Genomic DNA, 22264 nt, shown 5'->3' with positions numbered 1-22264 from the left:
GACGAAACTGTGGAGTGGCCAGGGTGGCCACTTTTCAGCACAGAACTGAATGAATTAACATTGATGAAGCAAGGTCAATAAGATGGCCAGACTGGACGCCTGAGTCCAGGGTTGCCTGGGCAGCCTCTGTCACCACTCTTCTCAACACATGCATTATTCATGTACTTGTCCCCTCCACCACTCAGCCCCCAAGAGTCTGAGGGTTGCTGGAGGGCAAGCCTCCAGCTTCTTTATCTTTGTGTCCTAAGCCTCTGGCTGATCACCGCTCAAATGACAGAAGTGCTGAAAAAATACTTTGGACCAATGCAAGGAAAAGGTAAGGCTGAAAACCATGTCAGGGACTTGAAAATAAATGCATAGAGGGCCTTAAATGCTCAACAAAGGAGTGGGGGGGGGCAGTTTTCAGTAGATAGACATGCTAAGTCTGATTTAGTAGGACTGGTCAGGAAGCAGGGGCTATGATGGCTTTGAGAATTGCATATCTGAGTAGAGTTCCTTGGGCTCCAAAACTTTGTGATTGGCAGAAGGGGATACTGGAAACTATTATATTAATTAGAGAAGGAATGAGGTCTGGGGCTAATAAGCAAATATATACAAAAGGAATGTTACACAGAATCAGTAATGGGAGGGAGAAGAATCAGAGCTGACTGTGGTATTTATTGTGACAGGGAAAAACATTGAGTCTTGAACAACGTGGGTTTGAACTGCGTGGGTCCAATTCTGGGCAGATTGTTTTCAATAAATACAGTACGGTACTATAAATGAATTTTCTCTTCTTTGTGATTTTCTGTTTTTTTTTAAATTTTTTTAAAATTTAAATTCAATTAATTAACATATAGTGTATTATTAGTTTCAGAGGTAGAGTTCAGTGATTCATCAGTCTTGTATAATACCCTGTGCTCATTACATCAGTCCTTGTGATTTTCTTAATAAAGCCTTCTTTTCTCTAGTTTACTTGATTGTAAGAATGCAGTATATAATGCATATAACATACAAAATACATGGTAGCATACTTGCTTATGTCATCCCTGAGGCTTCCTGTCGAAGTTAAATGATTAGTAAACTTTTGGGGGGGGGGAGTCAAAAGTTATACATGAATTTTCAACTGCATGTGGGGTCAGCACTCCTAACCTTCAAGTTGGTCAAGGGTCAACTCTTTATTATTGATTGGTATCAGTTACTCTCCCTATCGATCTTCCTCTTCTCATATTATGGCCCAAATATGAACATTTAAATTTACCTTGAGAAATTTGTTCAGGAAATCAATTAATTTTTTAAGAACACGTTTACTACTTAAGGCTTATTTTATTGGTCTATTTGTTTAATCACTATTTTGCTACCATCCACTAAAAGTTACATGTGTTTTCTTAACTGTTCTATAATTTACCCATTTGTTCTTTTAAGAGTGAAGACTAATTTGTGCACCACTCTTGAGGAGACCAGTAAGAAATGTAGAACAGAGCTAAACTATTAAAATCTTATGATTTTCTTGACTATAAGACTTTAAGAATTCTGTTAGAATCTGTTTATGTTGCATACCAGGGAAATTTATGCAACTGGGAAGCAATTCAAGGATATCTGTTCACTTTTAAGTAAACATCTCTTAAATTCCTTCTGGAATGTATGAGCGTTTTGTTCGTGGATAAAGACATTTCTGCAATTCCTGTTCTCCTAACAACAAAGTTTGTCAGGTGCCTTCAAACAAGTGGAGAAAGTATTAGGCTGATGCTTTTTCCAATTGTCTGCTGCTTTGATCATCAAGTACAAATCCGTGTAGTCCTTGAAAGTACTCTCTAGATAAAGAGTGAAGTCCTGGCATTTAATGACCTTGCTTCTGACTAGACTTGTGAATTTCGAACTCTTGGACTTCCTGAGCCATATCAGACGTAAGAATTTGGAGAGTCTTCAAAATGACAGTGGAAACGATTCATGTTAGCAGCCCAAATAACGGTTGGTCTATTTGCTTGGTATGCTGCTTTAGTAGTGTCCTCATATAAACCACTTTGGAACATATTGCTTGGGAATCAGTTTAATAAAACTGTTACATAAACTAGTAATCAAAACAGCATGTTATACACTCATTTTTTTTGAGTTATCATGAAATGGGAATGACAATGTAACTCTTCTTATTTATCTATTCCAGTGAGTTTAGAGAATATTTCTTTTTGATATATGTATCTATTTACATACCAAATAACCCCTCACTGACCTTGAAATTAGGCCACCCCACTTCTTTAAGGATAACCATCAGCACCATTCGTGCAGAAGAATCCATTCAAACTTATGCCAGCTCAGAGGTGTGGATCAGCAAGTCAGGAAGGGAGGCATTAAGAACAATCACAACCTTTTAATGTACATCTAGGTGAAAAAACAAAGCCCCTGCACCTAGGCATTTTGTGGGGGAAGCTGTGAGCAAGCAAATAAATGAGTAGTACATTATGTGGTTATCAATGGTGTGTGTCAAGCCTTAGAAGGGGAATACAGCAGGGGAGTAAATATTGAAAGTAACTGGGGCCAGAAATTGGCAATTTTATATACAGTTTAGAAAAGGCTTCTTTAAGAAGGTGGAATTTGAACAGAGGACTAGTCAGGTGATGAACGGCATTGGAGTGTGGGAGGTTGGGGCGGGAAGAGTGCTTCAGGCAGCTCAAGAACAAATATAAAGGAAATGGTTTGGTGTGTTTGAAGAATAGGAACAAGACCAACATATCCGTCGGAAGAGAAGAAGTGGGCAAGCTGGGGAGAGTGGCAAGGGGATTCACTGATCTATCTATCTCTCCATTTACCCACAGAATAGATGGAGAGAGTCTGCATATACTAAGCTCTGAAAAACATTGACTTAATGCTTGATACAGCCGTGCTGGGTTGTTTTCTTCCTTTTACACATGAGTCCATTAGAGCAGAACTAAATGAATTATCCAAAATCAAATACTTATTAGATGAAAAGTTACAACAGACTCAAAACATCCGATCCCAAATCCCATGCTTTTCTCACTGGACAGTGTCTCAGAGGGACACTTGTTACTCCATTGTTCATCTACATGAGAAACACCTGGTAACATTGTTCTATGCCCCTCCAGGCTTTTAGTGAGCGAGGGTAGGATAAGATATAAAATCTTTGGCCCCCAAATGAAAATATCTTTAATGAGAAGGTTTAAATACTTATAATAAAATAATGCCCACTTGAAAGTTCCCCTGGAGACCCTCTTGCTCACTCAGGTATAAGAAACTCATAGAATTGTCTGGAGGACAGGATGATACAATCTCTATAAAAGTGCTCAGGATAGTGACTGGCCCATAGTAAGTACTTAATAAATTTTGGATTCTTCTTCTTTTTTTTAATCATTTAAATTCAATGTAGTTAACATACAGTGTATTATTAGTTTCAGAGGTAGAATGTGGTGGTTGGTCTGTTGTCAGTTCTTATTCATATAGTGGGCTGGTTTGGTTGGGTGGTGGTCCAAAAGATCTGAGCTGGGTGTGGAGGTGGGAAGGGGGAAAGGTATAGACCCACAGATTCCTTTAACTATTTGTTAACTATCTCTACTAACCTGAGACTAAGGAGACATGACAATATCACTTTATAGACTAGAGTACAGTTTTTGAGACTCACTGACCTTCAGAGTGCTACTAACCAACACTTGGACCCGTAGCTCCTCCACTCTTGAATTTAAATACTGAAAAGAAGCCAGCCACGGCCCTGGTAACAAAATAAGGACCCAGAAATTCAACCTGTTTGTTTTACTATGTTAATGTCTCCAAGAGAAAAGTAGTTTCTTCAATCAAGTAGAAAGTACCCGTAGTAATTATTTTCTGCCAGTAGGGTACAAAATGCTATACTCAATAAAGTTGGTGGGGTCCCTTCCAAGAGAAGATGAGGAATAGTGGCTGTCACTGTTCGTTTTCCCAGGCCTTGACATTATGCTTTGATATTCTTGTGCCAAAGAAAGGTGAGGTCACATGAGCCTGGGATCTCTTTTGCCATAGGAACACTTGACAGGTTTTTCTGAAGCTCTTAGGGAAAGAGCAATTCCCAACAATGTCCTGATCTATTGCTAAGCTTCACGTCACAATGTTTTGAAAACTCAGTGACTCATACGGTACTTGGAAAGAGAAACCTGACATTTTCCAGAACCCTCTGTAGGGTGATTCCTTATTGCCACCTTTCAAAAATGCCAGTTGCGAAAGGGATTATAGAGGTTGAAAGTGATATTTAGACTTCATGATCATTTGCCAGGATTTTTTTTTTCCTGCTATTTTTTCCTGCTATTAAGTGACCTGGATTTTCCTTTAGGTAAAAATTTTCTGTGCCAGAAAAGCTTTCACAAAGTCATTTTTCTAAAGAGGTTCATATTAGAATTAAAAATTTGGTATTTGTTACTAATTTAAAATGCAACATTACCTCACTGATTGTTAGAGTAAATGGGGTAATAATATGATCTTTCTGTAAACCTACAGAAGTTTATTGTGCAGTTGGGTCAAACTTTTTTTTTTTTTTAAATCGAGGAATTGGGAAGATGCATGAAATATGCCTTAGCTTTTTGCCTAATCTCACAAAGCTTTAGGGTCAGAAAGATGTGGGATCAGTTGGCCGTGCTGCCAGTTACTTAGCTGGTGGCTTTGAGCAATATACTCCATCACACTGAAACAGTTTCCTCTTCTGGAAAATGGACACATTAACATCTACCTCTCAGAGTTGTGTAGATTAAGTGAGGTGAGTATGTACAGGATTTAGCACAGGCTGTTACACTTAAAACATATTTTCTAAAAAAAAATGTAATTGTGACACAACTTCCGTAATCAGTATTTAACTAACTTATCACTTATTATTTGAATATTTTCTTTACCTGCATTTATTAGTATTTTGGGGCCAGTAGCCCATAACAATGGTTATAAAAGGCATGCTCTTCTCCTTAGTGATTTTGAGAAAAATGCTTCCAAAATATATAATTTACATAGTTATCATTTTGAGGTAGTGTGCTCTTTCTACTTTTCTAGGTTTTTTAAAATTAGTAATGTATGGTGAATTACATAAATTTTTTTTTAGCTTTTGTTTTTGTTTCTTCCTTGACCAATTAATATGGTAAATTAAAGCACTGGATTTAAAAAAATGTCAGATAGTTTTTACATTCCTGAGATAAACTGCATGTGGTCATGGTGATATATTATTTTAATACAAGGCTGAATCATTTTTGCTAATATTAACTTAGGATTTTTGCATCAATATTTATAAGTGAGATTGGCATGTATTATTTTGTCTGTTCTCTCTGGTTTTGGATGAAAGTTATGGGTCCTCTTAATTTTAATTAACTATTTATTTTTAAAAAAGATTTATTTATTTGAGAGATAAAGAGAGAGCACTCCTGCACGATTAGTGTGTGGGGGAGGTGGTGGTGGTGGGAGAACAAGAGGAAGAGATATTCCTCAAGCAGACTCTCTGCTGAGCGTGGAGCCCTGTGCTCCATCCAAGGATCCTGACTGAGATTATGACTTGAGCCAAAATCAAAAGCCGGAGGCTTAACCTACTGAGCCAGCCAGGGGACCCTTTTTTTTTTTCCCCCCCAAGAGAGAGAAAGCTAGTGTGCAGGGGGAGGGGCAGAGGGAGAGGAATAGAAAATCTTAAGCAGGATCCATGCCCAGCACGGAGCCCAACGTGGGGCTTGATCTCATGATCTGAACTGAAATCAGGAGCCTGACACTCAACCTAATGAGCCACGCAGGCATCCCAGGTTATGAGTCTTTGCAAAAAGAATTGATGCAGATTCTTTCTCTGTGGATTAGAATAGTTTAATTGGATAGGGATTAGCTCCTTGAAAGGGCAATAATTTTGAAATCATCTGAGTCTGAATTTTTTAAGGAATAGTTCTTGGCTCTTTAAGTCATCTTCACTCTGGGTTTTTCTTTTTTCCCTCTAAGACCCGTATTTCAGAGCTTCTAATACTGTCCTTCATATCTTCTCATTTTGCTTCATATTTTCTATCAGCTTGTTCTGTGTTTCATTCTGGGTACATTCTCGATCTGTTTCCAATGGAAAGAAGTCTCTCATCATCTAAACTTAATTGCTGTTTAACCCATCCATTGAATGTTTAATTTTAATGGCTTTTTCTTCTTTATTAGTTCCATTTGTCCAATCCAAATTAATCTGCTTTCTCTTACCTTTTAAAAGCCTATACATGCAACCATATAACTACCACGTGGTTCACAGATCAAGACATAAAATATGTCTGTCACCCTAGATTGCCTTCTGCACCTTTGCACACTGTAACAGTTCTCTCCCAGAGCTAACTCTGTTATGACTTATTTCATTGTCTGTTTGTTTTGCTTCTTGTTGAGTTGTGTGTCCCTGGGCTCCTAGCGTAGGTACTCTTCAGTACCTGACTTCCTGTACTCCACATATTTGTGAAGGTTTGGCTATGTTGTTTTCTATGCTAAGTATTTCATCGTGTGAAGAAGCTACCATTTATTTATCCATTCTCCTGTTGATGGGCATTTGGGCTGTTTTGGGTTTTTTTGGACTAGATGAATAAAGCTGCTATGAGCACTTCTGTACAAGTCTTTTTGTGACAAAAACACTCATTTCCCTTGGGTACAAGTTCAGGAGTGAAATTGTTGAGTCCTGGCATAGGCATATATTTAGCCTTAGAGAAACTACCTATTTTCCATGAAGGTTGTGCCATTTACACTCGCTTCCGCCGTGTGTGGGAGTCCCAGCTTCACCAGAGCTTGCCATGATCAGTCTTTGTAGTTTGAGCTGTTTTTATTTGCATTCCTAGTGAAGAATGATGTTGAGCATATTTTTACAACCTATTGGCAAACATACATATTTTTAAATCTCTTATAGATTGTTTTAATATTTCTAGTCCTTGTGCTAGTATTCCTATTGTGTCTCTTGCTACTCATCATGGTGTTTCATTTTCTCATGTGGTTTTAATTTTGAATGTGAATTAATTCTGTTGCTCCCCCCCCCTTTCCAGGAGGTCTAGGTTATACCTCAACAGATTTATTTTGCACTTGCCCTTTCCAGAACCCCAAGGATATCAATATTCTAGAGCCATTGTGTATAATACCTCACTATGAATATACCATTTTACCATTGTAAAGTTGGAATCATATTAATTTTTTAAGAGGGAGAAAGCTTATTCTGTGACTTACAAAATAATCCCACATAATACTATTAAGATGTGGTATATGTAGTGATATTTCATGTCAGAATGTGCTTTTCAAATTACAAAATCCTTTCATTGCCATAAATCACAAAAACTCAGTGAAGCTGGCAGAGTAGTTATCATGCCTTTTTGTTTTCCTTTTTGCAAATGAGAAAATGGAAACTCAGACTTTAAATGATTAATGTCACACATCCAATATGTGACAGAACCAAGACTAGAACTCAGGTCTTCTAATTCCTGGTCCACTTCCTTTTTTCAATATATTCTCTATAGGCCAACATAATTATTATTATATATCACAGACCATGTAAATAATTTATTTCCGAGAGAACTCAATGGACTCACTAACTGCATCATTAGTCTAGTACAGCACATGTCCAGGAGTGTGGGCATTGAGGTTGGACTACCTGAATCTCTGTTCTACTAAACCTTGGGCAAATTGTCCAATCTGAACCCCAATTACAAAGTGGTGATAATGTTTGTCTTGTAGAATTTTTGTCAAGATTAAATGAGATTATACTTATAAGGCTCATATCATATCTGCTCAATATATATTAGTTGTAATTATCCTTTCATCAAATTTTTTAATGAGATAGTTTATGCAAATATGCATTCTACTAGTATTTGAATTGACTTCACATAGCTCTTTTCTTCTTTCCCCCAGAATTTTCCTTCTTCGTGTCGTTTGATACAAGATGGTACTAGATGTTACAGAGATTATATAATATTTAAATCATAAGTCATTGTGTCATCTCTCTGCTTTATTGGCACACATAACTAAGATTTATTAAAATATTGTTTAAGCCAAGAATTTCTCATGAAATATTAAGCTTGCTAATTTTTTCCCTAAGTTTTTTGGCCAAAAGCCTAGATGTCTTGTGTTTCCAATACAATATTTTACTGAATTTAACATATGCTAGAAGTTCAGTCAAGTGGGAACAAAAAAAAAAAAAAAGAAACTCTTTTTTTTTTTTTTTCAGGTGAAATCTTGTACCTCAAATCACAGCCTTTTGCCACCTCTCTTTTCCAGTTGGCCAATGTCACAGCAAATTCAGTGCCTTGGCCAAGTGCTTGGCACTTCTAAGTGTCTGAGAGTGGCAGGTCCTGGGAAGAACTGGTGCCTCTATCTAAGGTATGCTTGTAATTGTCCTGTGTGTTGGGGATCCTAAAATGGGTAAGAGAGTACAATTCGAGGTGGGTGTTACTGCTTGTTTTGAATGGGTGGTTGTGAAAAAGTGTCTCACAGCCTGTGAATTATGCAGTCATTCCCACAGGGAAATAAAACTTGGGCTTAAAAAGTCAATATTTGGAGGTGATGACTTATGGCAGGAAATTTTGTTTTCTTCTTTAAAAGAAACTTACATCCTTGTAGGGTGTGGGACCATGTTAAGAATGTCCAAAGGGTTTAGTCAACCATCTCACTCTACTGCTCATGTGATAGAAGAATGGTTCTCCCTCCCTTAATTTTTTTTTCCCCAAAGAAAAATGATCAGTAGCCAGCTTGGTATTACCACTCTTTTTCTGAAACTACTGGTTGTAATTTTGGCTTGTATTCTTGCTTGAATGTCACTCTCCAGCCTGCGTTACATTTTCCTTGCCATAGGATATTACTTCCAACTGGCGTATAATATCCAACCACAGCCATTTAGGCCAGAGTTCAATACCTGACTCGAAGTAGTGAAAAGTTGTCCAGTCATGCATAAGATAGAAAGATGAGCTGCACAAAGTAGATGCCTTGCTTGATACTTTGAAATGGACAATCTGAGAAGTAGAGATAGTTGTGGGTCCTGGTGCTAGAGGATTTCATTGGAGATATGAGTGATCAAGGCTACAGGCAAGGAGAGAAAGATGGAGATGGAAGGATATAGAATGGCACAGAAGGGTAGAAGGAAGTGGAGAAGCTTGAGATAGAAAGATGGAATTGAGTGAGTGGACTGTCCCTGAACAGGCTGTTAGAGCTGGCCCAGCCCGCACTTCTCCTAGGACCCATAATTCTGCGTTCCCTGGATTTCAAGGCAGATGTGTCCTTTCAGCAGCACCCCCATCTCTGCACTCCCATCCCCTGGTGCATAAAGTGCCATCTCTGGAGACAGATCCAGATTTGAGGTGATTCATTTAAATTCTAATCTCAGTTCTTTCCCTGAGGAAGAAGTACAATAAAGATAGTATTTCAGAAGATTTCATACTATTTTTCACATACCAGAAAGCTCTGTGCTACCCTGACAAATAATCTTCTCAAATCACACCTGATTTACTGAAAGGTAAACACATAGCAGATATTCATAAAATAATTAGCCCGGTTGAAAAACCCAAGTTTGTTTTCCTGTAGCATCCTTTAGTAAAGAGACAACCATCTTTCTTTCATAGATGCCCAGACCAGGTCATTACCTTTATGACAACCATTATCATTTTTTGTTGAACTAAAAAGAGCCTGCTCACTATAACCCAGCAATATGTTGCCATGGTTATCTTTAAAAAATAATGATAGGGGGAAAAAAAACACGTTGAATCTTCTCTCACTGAAAACACATTTTATGATCCATCTAGAAGTGAAGTGTCTTCCTAAAGTAGCATTAGGGCTAAAAGATACACTTAAATATTATTGTAGTTATAAGAATTTCTCTTCATGTTGTGCATTGTAAGTACCTGTATTTGACTTTTCTATGCATTGTATTAATACGTGATGAAAAGATTCATGCAGCTTTATTCTAATTTAAGACAGCAAGAGAAAATGTGAACAGATATGTGCACAAGGGGGGTGGCATGCACACAGGGTGAGGTGTTGGAGGATACATTGTGACCTGTGAAAGAGGTACACATTAAGGGATTTAAACAGTTGAGAATTCTTTTTATGTCCACATTCAAAGGCTTGATGAACATTCTGGATGTCTAAACAAGATGATTTTTTAAAAATTGCTCTTTACTTAACTAGTGTTGGAACAAAGCCCCAACTACTATGGGTCAAAGAGCACATACCTAGATATGGAAGACCTGGTCTAAATCCACTTGACTCTGATAATATTAAAGGTCAATAGTCTTTCACTTAACAATAACTGATAATGTGTATAAATAGTGCATAGTTTAGCTCTAAGAGAAAAATGAGAATGAAGTGGCATTAAACAGTGTTATACTGTTGCTGTTTATGAACACATTAGTTATTTTATACAGTGGGCAGATTAAGTGATAAAAATAAAACAAAGCTCTTTGCCATTAGTGTGTAGTATATAATTGCAAATGATCTGTGATTGTTGGTCACACAAAGGTCATAGAGAGCATTCTTCTTGGAGCCAATTAACTTATTTAGCCAGGTAGCCAGGTATGATTCCCTTGATTTTGTCGATTTAGAAAGTAGACATTGGTGACCACAGCATGAATGGCTAAGGGAAATTTGCTACTACCCATAGAAAAAGAAATTATTTATTTATTTGAGAGGGAGAGCATGAGAGGGGGGAGAGGCAGGGGTACAGGAAGAGGGACAAGCAGACTCCACACTGAGTGAGGAGCCCGATGCAGGGCTTGATCCCATGACCCAAAGATTACTACCTGAGCCCAAGCCAGAAGTCAGATGCTTAACAGACTGAGCCACTCAGGCACTCCAAAAAAGAACTCATTTTTTTTTTAAAGATTTTGTTTATTTATTTGACAGACAGAGATCATAAGTAGGCAGAGAACTAGGCAGATAGAGAGAGGAAGGGAGGCAGGCTCCCTTTGAGCAGAGAGCCTGATGCGGGGCTCCATCACAGGACCCTGGGATCATGACCTGAGCCGAAGGCAGAGGTTTTAACTCACTGAGCCATCCAGCCACCCCAGAACTAATTTAAATCTTATATAGTAGATATGTAGAATGAATGTATCAACCTTCATATATCAGCAATGATGACAACACCTGTAGAAAAAAAAAGCTGAAGGTGGAAAGGGGAATAATCATCAGATAACTTACCTCCTTTCCATATTGTGAGACATCAACAGTGAAACCTACCCAACGTGCTCACATTTATGGACTGTAAACATTTGGAAATATGACCCCAAATTTAGTGGAATAATGTACAAATAATTTGACAGCTAATTTACGTGTGGGGGATAAAGGCTTTGCATCTTTGTGAAGACATTTTCCCCTTAAATTCTGTATTAGTGATTAAACACAAAACAAAAGGAAATAGCATTCAGAACCCCAGTGTATATCTTCTCAGGGAAGATTCCGTTTATTTACTTCTGTTTCCTTTACGATGGAACTAAGGGTTCACTCAGTGACACTGAGTGACCCATTTTAGCAATCTAGAATGTCAGGAAAGAGAGGGAGCATGTGAAAATCACCTTCAGTATTCTGTGGCTCCATGTTATCATATCAAAGAAGACTGTGTGCTAACTGAGGTAGACCAGTGATTCCCAGACTTGGTTAGTTATCAATCTCATCTGGAGACATTTTCTAGAAATACACCTACAAGTCCTTTCATCGGAAAGTTTGAGCCAGGCGCACCTTACTGCTATTGGGAATGGTGTATAGTTATTTAAGAAAAAAATAAACGTAAGTTACAGGACACATACTCTTGACTACCGTTTCTTATGCTAAGATGAGAAGATTTCATTTAACTTTAGACAATGGGTCAATAAGTGAATTATCATGGTACTATAAATCACAGAAATCCAAAGAGTATAGTACAAAATAAGTGATAAAAGTTATATTGGAAGATAACTATAAAAATTGATCAATAAACCTTAGGGGAAAGTCCAGACATCCAGCTATTGAATTAGAGATGTCATAAACTTATTGATACAGCTCTTTCACTTAATGGCAACTTCCACATAGAACCAATATATAAGAGTAATGAAGTGCAGGACAAGTGGAAAATGTGAAACAAAATTGTCAGAGCAGTGTGTTATCGATTTACATCTATTGATCATCCTGGTTGATACCCAATGAGATTATAAGTGAAAGAATAATAACCTTGTTTAATCAAGCAAAGAGAAAGAGTAATTTATTATATAATACCAAGTCAGTATATTTTCACGGTAGAATAAACATAACACAAGAAGTGAAGAGAATAACCCAGAGTTTCAAGCCCATGGCTAGTGGTGGGATTAATCAGTGGATCAATAAACTATACTTATTTAAGGGCTTACTGTGGGCTGGACACTTGTATAAAATGCAAAGAACATAAAGACAAAGAGACATGGTCCCACATCTCAAACATCAGTTACGTGATCTCCAATACCAGTCTTCTTGTATCTCATTTAGAGCTAAGCTGACTTTTAAATGGATCATGAGTAGTAACACAAAAATAGAGGATGCACAGTCCTTTAAGGCAGATTTTTTAAAAACCTCACAGTGATATCAGTAAACTTGTTACTTTTCATATAAATCTTTACGCATTTATTGCTTTTAACAAACATTAAGGATTTAAAATTTCTAAAGCTGATTTTGGTTAATTAAATGTAAAATTGGGGAGTGTAAAATTTGATTTGGTTAAGGCTCATCTTTTATAGATATGTGCCTATTTAGTAAAAAATTATTTCAAGCTGAAATATTTCTGTATTCAATATATCATATGTATAACATAATAGATGATTAAACAATTAAAAAAGTTATTCCTGATTTATTCAGTCAGTTCAGTTTTGTAAACAATTAGACACTCAAGTGACTAAAAGCTATGAGGGAACTAGTGACCACTTGGGTGTCAGAATAATAAATGTGATTCTCAGTTTAGCGTCATTAGCTATACTTCTGTTGACATTTCTGTAGAGTGGTATAATTTACAAATATCATGAGGGGTTGCTGTTTTGGGTAAATCCCCATTTCTCTGTGAGAATGAGATATAAGTTGATAGCAAGCCTCATATAAATGCAGCCTTACAAAACATTTCCATGCCAGAAATACTTTGAGGGAGATTGGTAGAATTTTCAGAAAATATTTTCAAGATTGATTTAATAGTTATTGATTCTGTTTTGTTTAGCTTTGGAAACATTAAGAGGATTTTTCTCAATGAGGTTTTATATATACAACAGGTGTCAATTCAAACTAAATGACACAGAACATGTCTGTCCATCCTTATGGAACTTATTTTAGGTAAACATTGGAACTCTGTATTCAGGTGAAGACCCAGTCATATATGCCATTAAACAAGTATTACAGATTTCCCAAGAGTGAATACACAATACAATAAACCGCACATAAAAACTACAGGGAGGGAGCACAAATTCTCTTTTTCTATCAATCACAATTCTTCAAAATCTAATAATGCACGTGATCTTCATATGAAAACCCATTACATTTTATACTAGATGGGCACAGAATTGTAGTAGAGAGCTTTGGCTGCTTAGTGTGACAGTGCAGGTGACTTAGTATTTTAAAATTTATTTATAAGCAAACGTAACACTACTATTCCACCCATATTTGATGCACTCTTAACATACACATTAAAATTAGAATAACATTTTGATTCACTTTTAAGGTGTACATTAAAATTCGAGCAGTACCAAGTGCATACACGTGTGACACCACTGGGCAGAAATGTCAAAAAGAAGTCAACTCTTCCACCTTGAAATAGACACTTGTTTCATATATATTTATATAAGCAAACGAGACCACTTGCCTATGCTCCTGAATCTTGAATAATGTGGAATTTTAGGGCTCAGGATCATAACCACATTTGCTGGTGAATTAAATCAGAGAGAGTTTTAGCTGGTCTGTCACAGAAGGACTGAATGTATTTCCTCTTTGAACTTTAGTCTGGAAAAAGCACATCATTCCTGATACCTTAGGAACTCTCTCCTGACTGGACAGGGAAAAATGGAAACTTGAGTATATTTTTCAAATACCTAAACTCTTCCCATGACCTTTCCGGTTAAGGCATTGGCTTCTCAAAGCTACCACAAATGACTTCTTGGTAACAGGAAACAATTTAGATGTGGAAGAGAGACTGTGAAAGCATCACTATTACTACGAATGGTAATGAACACAGAATATTCTCATACAGTAGATAACGGATTTGTGTGTTTTATTTTCTCACTGATTAGAAAACCTGCCCTCTTAATTCTCTTCCAATAACATCTGGGGACACCAACAAAATGGAAAAAATATTCTTATAAATAAGAGTATAAGCATACTGAATACTCATGGTGACTTCTATGCCTGAAAGATATTTACCAGCCTTAACATTATGAGAAATTACGCTGTTGACTTACCACTTAAAGTAACTTACATGTTTTAATACAGTCTGCTATTCTTAAAGGTAAGGTTTTAATCATTAGAAAGATGATCAGTAATGAACATATTAAGCAGTAAGATCTTGGAAAACAAACAAAAAAAAATATCAACATGGGAAATAGAGTATTCATGGATAAAGTGACATCGTAGCTAATGACAAAGTCCCCTAACACAACAAATATCCTTTCAAAAGTGTAAAAATTTAAGATGCCACGTTTTGAAGGTCAAGCTGATGATCCATTAAATAGGTTATGACTGCATTATTTTAAATCCATGTATTGGTTTAAGACATCCCTTCACATGTCTGCACGAACAAAAGAAGCAAAAACTCCATCTTCCCTAGCCAAGAGGCTTTCTGGAGTGTCATATTCTAAAATATTTCCTCGCTTCATCACAATAACCAGGTCTGCTGTCAGGATAGTGTGAACCCGATGCTGCAAGTGAAAAAAAAAATACAGGTACTTGTTACAAATTTCATGAGCCAAAGCAATGGAATAGGTGTGTCTCACTGATTATTTATCTTGGGGTGCTAGGAGGTACTAGAACAGAAGCACAGCCTCTCTTTCTGTCTTATTTAATATATCATTATGTACATCAGTTTAAATACTGGCGAGTGTGACTGGGTCTTGGATGTGTTAAATTGAGTGTAATAATATAGTAGTTTCAGCACTTTCACTGACGTGAAGGAGGCTTATTTCGTTTGTCAAATAATTAAATGATAAGAAGACCCATTGTGAACCAGTTATGTTATAGTTTAGTCTAGATTGAAATTATCTCTTGGGTAGAATCAACTAATTCGTGGTCCACCGCACAACTTGAAGAGCCTCGGACGGTGGTTCAATTCTGCGAACACACTATGGGGAAGGCCATTCGAGCATGCAGTGTTAGAATGGATTATCCAGGATGTTAGACATGCCGGCTCGTAGTCTTCAGAGATCATTGCCACACACTTATGCTCGCTTTTCGCCTGGTACCCTTTGGAGAGAAGCTTTGGGATTGGTAATTAATAATAAAAAAAAAAGCTACCACCTATTGACCATATATTATACATTAGGTGCTCCATACACCTTGTTCATCATTAAACATTCCTCAAATGTGGGTGTTTCTCTGCTTTATGCACGAGACCACTGTGGCTCATAGAGGTAAAGCAAAAACAGGAGATTGTATAGATAATAAGTAGCAGAACCAACATAAAAATCAGGCTTATTAACTTCAAAACATGAGATATTTCTGCCTGCTAGAAATGATAGCTAGAAATCTATCAGATTGCTTTGTAGGGAGTGTCTGCTGCTTTCAAGTGTGGCTCACCTTCTGTTATTAGTGTTAGGGTTAAGAGCACAGGCTTTAGGTGATACTGGGCAGGTATTCTGCTTTCCCCACCTGTGTGGTTGTACAATCCTGATCAGCAAACTCAACTTCGTATGCCTCAAGTTCCACATCTATAAAATGACGGTATGAATATAGTACCTGCCTCATAGGATGGTGGTGAGGGTCAGATGAGGTGATCCTTGTAAAAAGAATTCAGCCCCTTGTCTGACTCATACAAGCACATACTAAATGTCAGTTACTCTTATTTTTTATTTTTAAAATTTACAAGGGAAAATTCTGTGTCATGGGTCATTTTACTTCTAAGATAGGTGTTGTGCAATAGAAATGTAATGTGGACCACCAATGTGAGACACAGGTACTTTTAAATTTCTTAAAAGCCACAGCTTCAAGGCACAAATAAACAGGTGAAATCTAGGTTAAGTTATATTAAATCCAGTTGATTTTTTTTTTTTACATAAATTCCATGCTCAATGTGGGGCTTGAATTCATGACCCTGAGATGAAGTCACATGCTCTACGACTGAGCCAGCTAGGTACCCCATGAAATCCATTTTGATAATATATTTTAACCCAATATATTTGAAGTATTTGAATATATAACCAATACAAAAATTAGTAATGGTATCTTTTAAATTTTTCTATTAGTACCAGATCTTCGAAATCCAGTGTGTATTTCATACTTACAACGTGTCTTAATTTGGACTACCTTCATTTTAAGTGCTCAGTAGCCATATTTGGTTCTGAGCCACCATATTGGACCTGGACTATGCAGGTCAAAATCTCAGCATGCTGATGGGAGTGACAAACCCCAAAATACCGTCTGTTAATTTGATACAGTTTTCTGAAGTCCTTTCTCCTAATAACCCAAACTCCAATCTAAAGCCATCCCCAGCCTATCACCTGCCCTGGGCCACGTGATGGTGTAGTCTCAATGCTTATGCTTTCAGAAAAGCAAACAGTCACAGCTGGGACAACTAGAGGAGAAAAGTAAGACATATATGGAGGATAATAAAGATGCCAGCTCAGAACATGTACCACTATTTCCAACATCCCTAGACAAACCTATCAGCCACTGAATATTGGTAATGAATGATATATATTTAGGAATTGCCAAAATTTGCAGGATAATGTTTATCTTTGAGAGAAGACCAGAGTCACTTGTATACCCATGCATTTAGAAACAAAAATAAACTTAAGGTTAATAAACTGTTTAATATCAGCTGTGTTTTCCCTCCGAAAAAGATTAATTCTTCAATAACCATATCACGATGCTAAAAAAAGAATATGGCCTCTAAATCCCTAAATAGAATGTTATAAACATTGCCTTATTATACTAAAATAATGTTTATTTAAGAAATAAAAATAAAGTGGCGCTTGGGTGGCTCAGTCATTAAGTATCTGCCTTGGGCTTGGGTCATGATCCCAGGCTCCTAGGATCGAGCCCCGCATCAGGCTCCCTGCTCAGCAGGTAGTCTGCTTCTCCCTCTCCCACTCCCCTGCCTGTGCTCCCTCTCTCTCCATGTCTCTCTCTGTCAAATAAATAAATAAAATCTAAAAATAAAAAGAAAAGAAAAAGAAAAACATGGAAAATCTTGGCCAATAGAAAGGAATATATGTGGTGCTTATTCCATTAATCCAAATTATTTTTTGCTTGAGAAAGTATAGTGTCAATTATAAGGACATTGATGCAATTTTCAAAATACTCTAGAGAAATTAACCTAATCAAGGGTGAAGTAGAAAAATCACTTTCATAATAAATAAATGCCATGCACTGTTTTGGTGCACTAGACTTCCTTTAAGAAGCCAGAGAAAGTTTATCTTTTGAAGTTCTTTCACAATTTTCAGTTTAGTTAACAAAATTAACAAAATAACTTTAGCAGGGAAGAAAGAACAGTTACTGTTTAACAGAGCTGAGAATCCTTCTACAAGGGTTCTACCACAGGCTGCTGGTGCTCTCTCTCTGTTAAGAGCCTGGTAATTCATCCTACCCACAGCTTTCTGTTTTCCCGTGGGGAAGTATCCTAGTGGTCACCCCCACATCAGTGGTCTTGAAATGAAAAATGAGTGAAAGATACAGAAATCTATGGAAGAGTGTCCAGAGAATGCAGGCGGTCAAGAAAGAGAACAAAATTTTTTGGTTAAAAATGCAAATTATGCTCAAGCAATCTTCCAGGTATAAACTAAATGGGGCCACTTAACAATACCATGCGTCATGCAAGACAGAAAACTAGTCTTTTGAGTAGAGAGAAAATTAGTCTTTTCAGTAGACAAAGGTCTGCTTCTCTCCCACTTTACCTGTTGATCTTCCTCCCCTCCCCCAAATATCTCCCTACCTTTTCCAGTGAGAAAATTCCTGAAAATATTAGGGAACTGTTGTTTCAAGTTAGCCAATTCTCTCACCCATTAAATCATTCACAGTCTAGGATGAATGACTTAATCTGGTAACTCCTCCAGAGCAGAGTTCTTTGGGAAAGTGGGAGAAAAGTGGCTTTTTCTTTACTTAGGCCCAGTGTACAGAAGGTGGGCCCTGATGGGAATCATTTCCTGCCACTTTAAAAAAGTTGCACTTCCAAGGGTGCTCCTTCTGCATGCATCATTCACAAAAATGAAAGCATAAGCAAGCACTCCATGCGTAAGTTCCAGTATTCAACAGTTAAGCCTAAATAATTCTGTAAACTTAAAAAATGCAATTTCCAGGACAGGTAAAGAACAGGTACAGTATTTTTAAGGACACGTACAACATATCCCCCAAAGAAAAATGAAATTGGTCTTCCTCAGATACTCTGTCTTAACAGAAGTAAATCTGGTGCTTGGGTTTTGGTAAATCCCATCTCTTGCCTATACATGTAAGAAAGTTATGCATGCGTCTCATTCCGTATTGAATGTAACTGAAGCAGCTGGTTGAGATGATTTATGTGAGAATACTCTGTATTCTCTGTATTATGTGAGAATACGTATTCTCACATAAATCATTCTCACATCCCTCACCACACCACCCCCTTTAGTCATTGCATTAGCTGTGCCTGGCTGAGAGGGTGCCCCTAAGATAACTACCAGAGAATGGGACAGTTGGCAGAGTAGCTGATGACGGTCTACTTGTTGGTCATCACCAAAGTGGAAAAGAGGCCATTCTTGTGGGCGAGCAAGTTTGGAACAGTATCACACTCCACTAAAATACCCTCAGAGAAGACTAAGACAAGACCTGCATCCAAAATAGAAGAGACACGGTGCTGGAGAGAAAAGAGAAATGGAAAGACGAGAATCAGCAAGAGGGAAAATGTCCAGGTGATTCATTTTAAAAAGTTCTTGTTAAACATTAAGCCCGAATGTAAGCAAGAATCCATCCATCTGCAAAGAGAAGAAGAAACCACGGCCTACTGTAAGTAAGCCATCACAAATACAAAGGTTTGGGCAATTTTTCAGTTAGATCAGTGCTCACAGAATGTGTCTGCCTCAGCTGTGATGTCATTTTTTTCAAACATTTAGGTGAATAGGAACAGAAATTAAGCGTAAGCGGTAGCAGAACTGGTAGTCATGTTGAAGAATTTTGCTTCTGAAACAGCTCATCAGATGATTACATTATTGAAAAGAGAATTATCCCATATGAACTACCAACTAAATCTGGTGGAAAAAAAAAAAACAACCCACAGGCATTCCTGCTGGAATCCTTCGATTTAGGATATCCTATCAATGTAAATCAGGGAAGCTAGGTAGAACAGTTTGGGGGGAAAAAACAGTATAAAGTCTTTCGGAGCATAGCTGTGTTTTTGTTGCTATTGTTTTGTTGTTTTTTTTTTTTTTGCACAGATGCAGAAGCATTGGCAGAGAAATACATAATCCAACATATGTATACTTGAATTGCCCCCAGAATAAAGATGACTGAATCTTAGAACAAAAACCAAAGAGAAATAATCACCCTTGTGTCCAATACTTACAGCTATTGTAACAACGGTGCGGTCTGCAAAAGCCGTCATTACCACTTTCTGCAAAATGTTTTCCTGCCAAAAAATCAATAAACAAAGTCTGAATTTTCTCTGGACTCCTTTTTCTCACCATACTATTTTGTCCCTGAGACCAAAGACCACAACCCTGCCTCCCACTCCCCGCCCAGGTCCCGTCCCTTCTGAGAACTCCTAGCTCCTGTCTTCTCTGGAAGGTGCCACAGGGAGCAGTCCCCACAGCAAGCTTCTCCTGGGCTCGATATAGGTCTTCAAAAGGCAAATAAAACTTAGTGATCAACCCAGAATGACTGATAGATTTGTTACCAGGGAACTGAAAGGGGAAAATGAAATTAAATGGTCATGGAAATGCTCACTTAAGGTATGCCACAAACAGTATGTATTCAAAACTAATAAAACTCTAAAATGGCGTTAACCTTTGGGTCAGAAAAGGGAAGAAATAAAACACATGCCCTAAATTTGGATTTTGACTCATAAAAGAACCATCCAAGCAAAAACCATTTTTATCTCCTTCACAAACTATTGTTATCGTTATATCTTAAAAGATGTTCTGGATAAAGACTCACACACTCTCTCTCTCTCAGAGGAAAACTTGATTCCTAAGCCTTAATGTAAAGACTTCCTTCCTGTCAAGTGGCTTATTGCCAATTAATTCATTCTCCCTTCCTTTCTCATCTCCACTGAGGCTGTATTATAATAACCCCCAATATTGTAAATCCTTAGCAATTAATACTAATCCTGATGTAGTTATGCTTTTTTAGTGAATTGGCTTAATTAGAAATTATTTTATTACTTTAAATTCCAAGAACTTTGAGAAGGATATATAATATTGTGTAACTGATTAGTCTTAGTAGAAAGAAATGATGTCAAATTAGCATCTCTGTATATAATTGGCTGTTAATAATCCTGAAACTTTCACATTTTGGGATTTTTTTTACCCAATCTAGAGTGTTCAGTAAGAGAATATCATGTTTGTGGATGTTTCTATTTTTGTCCTTTCTGATGCCAAACTTTTAATATCAAGTTAACTTGTGTAAGAACAACATTAATTGCTAGTGTATACAGTTTGTGGTTTAATGTGACATTTTCTCCACTCAGTCACAGCCTTCTAAACAGATCCTTCTTGGCATATTTAACAGTTTTAAATAATTCTTTCAAAGGCAAAGTTCTGGCTTGTTACCATGAACACATTGAGAAGATCACTATTAATTCTAGCGAATTCTTCTTCAAATTGCTTTAGAAAATGTTTTTGTTAACAATTTCTATTAAATGAAGATTTTGCATACTTCATTTTATAACTTCCATGGCATAAGACTTGAATGCTTGAATACAATATAGCACTCAAGTCAACTGAGCACTGGAATGTTACTGCCTTAAGAATTTATCAAAAAGTGATAGCCAATTTATGTTTACTGGCAGTAGATTGTCATGTTTCCTTTATTGTAATTCTCGGTGTGCTATCATCAGTTAATTAACGAGATGAATGAGAAGACACTGAAAACAATAGCACTAAGGACTTCGAACGCAATCAGGAAAAACTGAGTTGTCATTTTCATGTGCATTTCCCCAGCTCTTCAGTGCACTCACCGTGGCCATGTCAATGGAAGCCGTAGCTTCATCCATGATGAGAATGCTGCTCTTGCGGACAAAGGCCCGAGCAAGGCAGAACAGCTGTCTCTGACCAACGCTGAAGTTCTCCCCTCCTTCGGTGACAACTGCATCTACATCAGAGAGAATGGCGAGGATTTCACTCAAATGTTGTTAACATTTTCCTTGAGCAAAGGAGGGGAAAAATAGGAATGTCCTACAAGAGACGGAGGAGCTTACTGTACTGTTGCGAAGCTTTCATACTGAAAAGGTGAAAGGAATTTTACTTCAGGAAAATGAAGATGATCCTGGGCCATCCTATTTTTGGCAAAAGGTGGTGAATATCTTTATATCCTTATAGCAGGATATAAAATACTGGTAAGTATTTTGAAGACTGGAAGACCTGAGAGGTTTTTAATTATTTAATATAATTATCTAATGACACTATTTAATATAATTATCTGAGGCCCAGAGAAATGAAGTGGCTTGGCCATGATCACACAGCTAATTTACAGTAGAACTCAATAAGAAACAGAACATTCTTGGGGCACCTGGGTGGCTCAGTGGGTTCACCCTCTGCCTTCGGATCAGGTCATGAACTCAGGGTCCTGGGATCGAGCCCCCCATCGGATTCTCTGCTCAGCAGGGAGCCTGCTTCCTCCTCTCTCTCTCTGTCTGCCTCTTTGCTTACTTGTGATCTCTGTCTCTTTCTCTCTGTCAAATAAATAAATAAAATCTTTAAAAAAGAGAGAGAAAAAAAAAAAAACAAGAAACAGAACACTCTTGACCCCAGTGTCCATTTCTGTTTTCATTATACCATCCCACTGGACTGTCAGGTTAAAGACTGGGTTTGTTTCTGTTTGTCAGTGTATCCTCAGCACCTGGTATCTGACACAGCAGCTAAATAAAACATTATTGGATGGATAAATGAATGTTAGACCCTCACTATCATTTTCTTTTTCTTTTTTGGTTTCCATCCACATTTTGTAAGCTGTCCTGTTGTCAGTTTAAGATAAATTC

At 37.4% G+C, this 22264-nt stretch overlaps 1 protein-coding gene and 1 long non-coding RNA gene across 9 annotated transcripts in view; one reads left to right on the top strand and one right to left on the bottom strand.

Moving 5' to 3' along the window:
* Positions 1-217: 217 nt before the first annotated feature.
* Positions 218-21313, top strand: LOC123946637. The gene is made up of 3 exons (XR_006819641.1): positions 218-316; positions 8147-8298; positions 21228-21313. It is a non-coding gene; the product is annotated as an uncharacterized LOC123946637 (long non-coding RNA).
* ABCC9 (ATP binding cassette subfamily C member 9) overlaps positions 12121-22264 on the bottom strand; it is a 133785-nt gene continuing 123641 nt past the window's right edge. For all 8 annotated transcript variants that reach the window (XM_046012227.1, XM_046012235.1, XM_046012230.1 and 5 more), the window contains 3 exons: positions 21245-21378; positions 19634-19696; positions 12121-14804 (listed from right to left, as the gene is read on the bottom strand). In XM_046012227.1, coding sequence (XP_045868183.1) covers positions 14667-14804; positions 19634-19696; positions 21245-21378 — 335 coding nt within the window. In that variant the 3' untranslated portion in view covers positions 12121-14666. The remainder of the gene's footprint in view (positions 14805-19633; positions 19697-21244; positions 21379-22264) is intronic.

Source organism: Meles meles, chromosome 7 (assembly GCF_922984935.1).
Source record: "Meles meles chromosome 7, mMelMel3.1 paternal haplotype, whole genome shotgun sequence".
Taxonomy (NCBI): domain Eukaryota; kingdom Metazoa; phylum Chordata; class Mammalia; order Carnivora; family Mustelidae; genus Meles; species Meles meles.
This window is presented reverse-complemented; position numbering and strand designations above follow the sequence as displayed.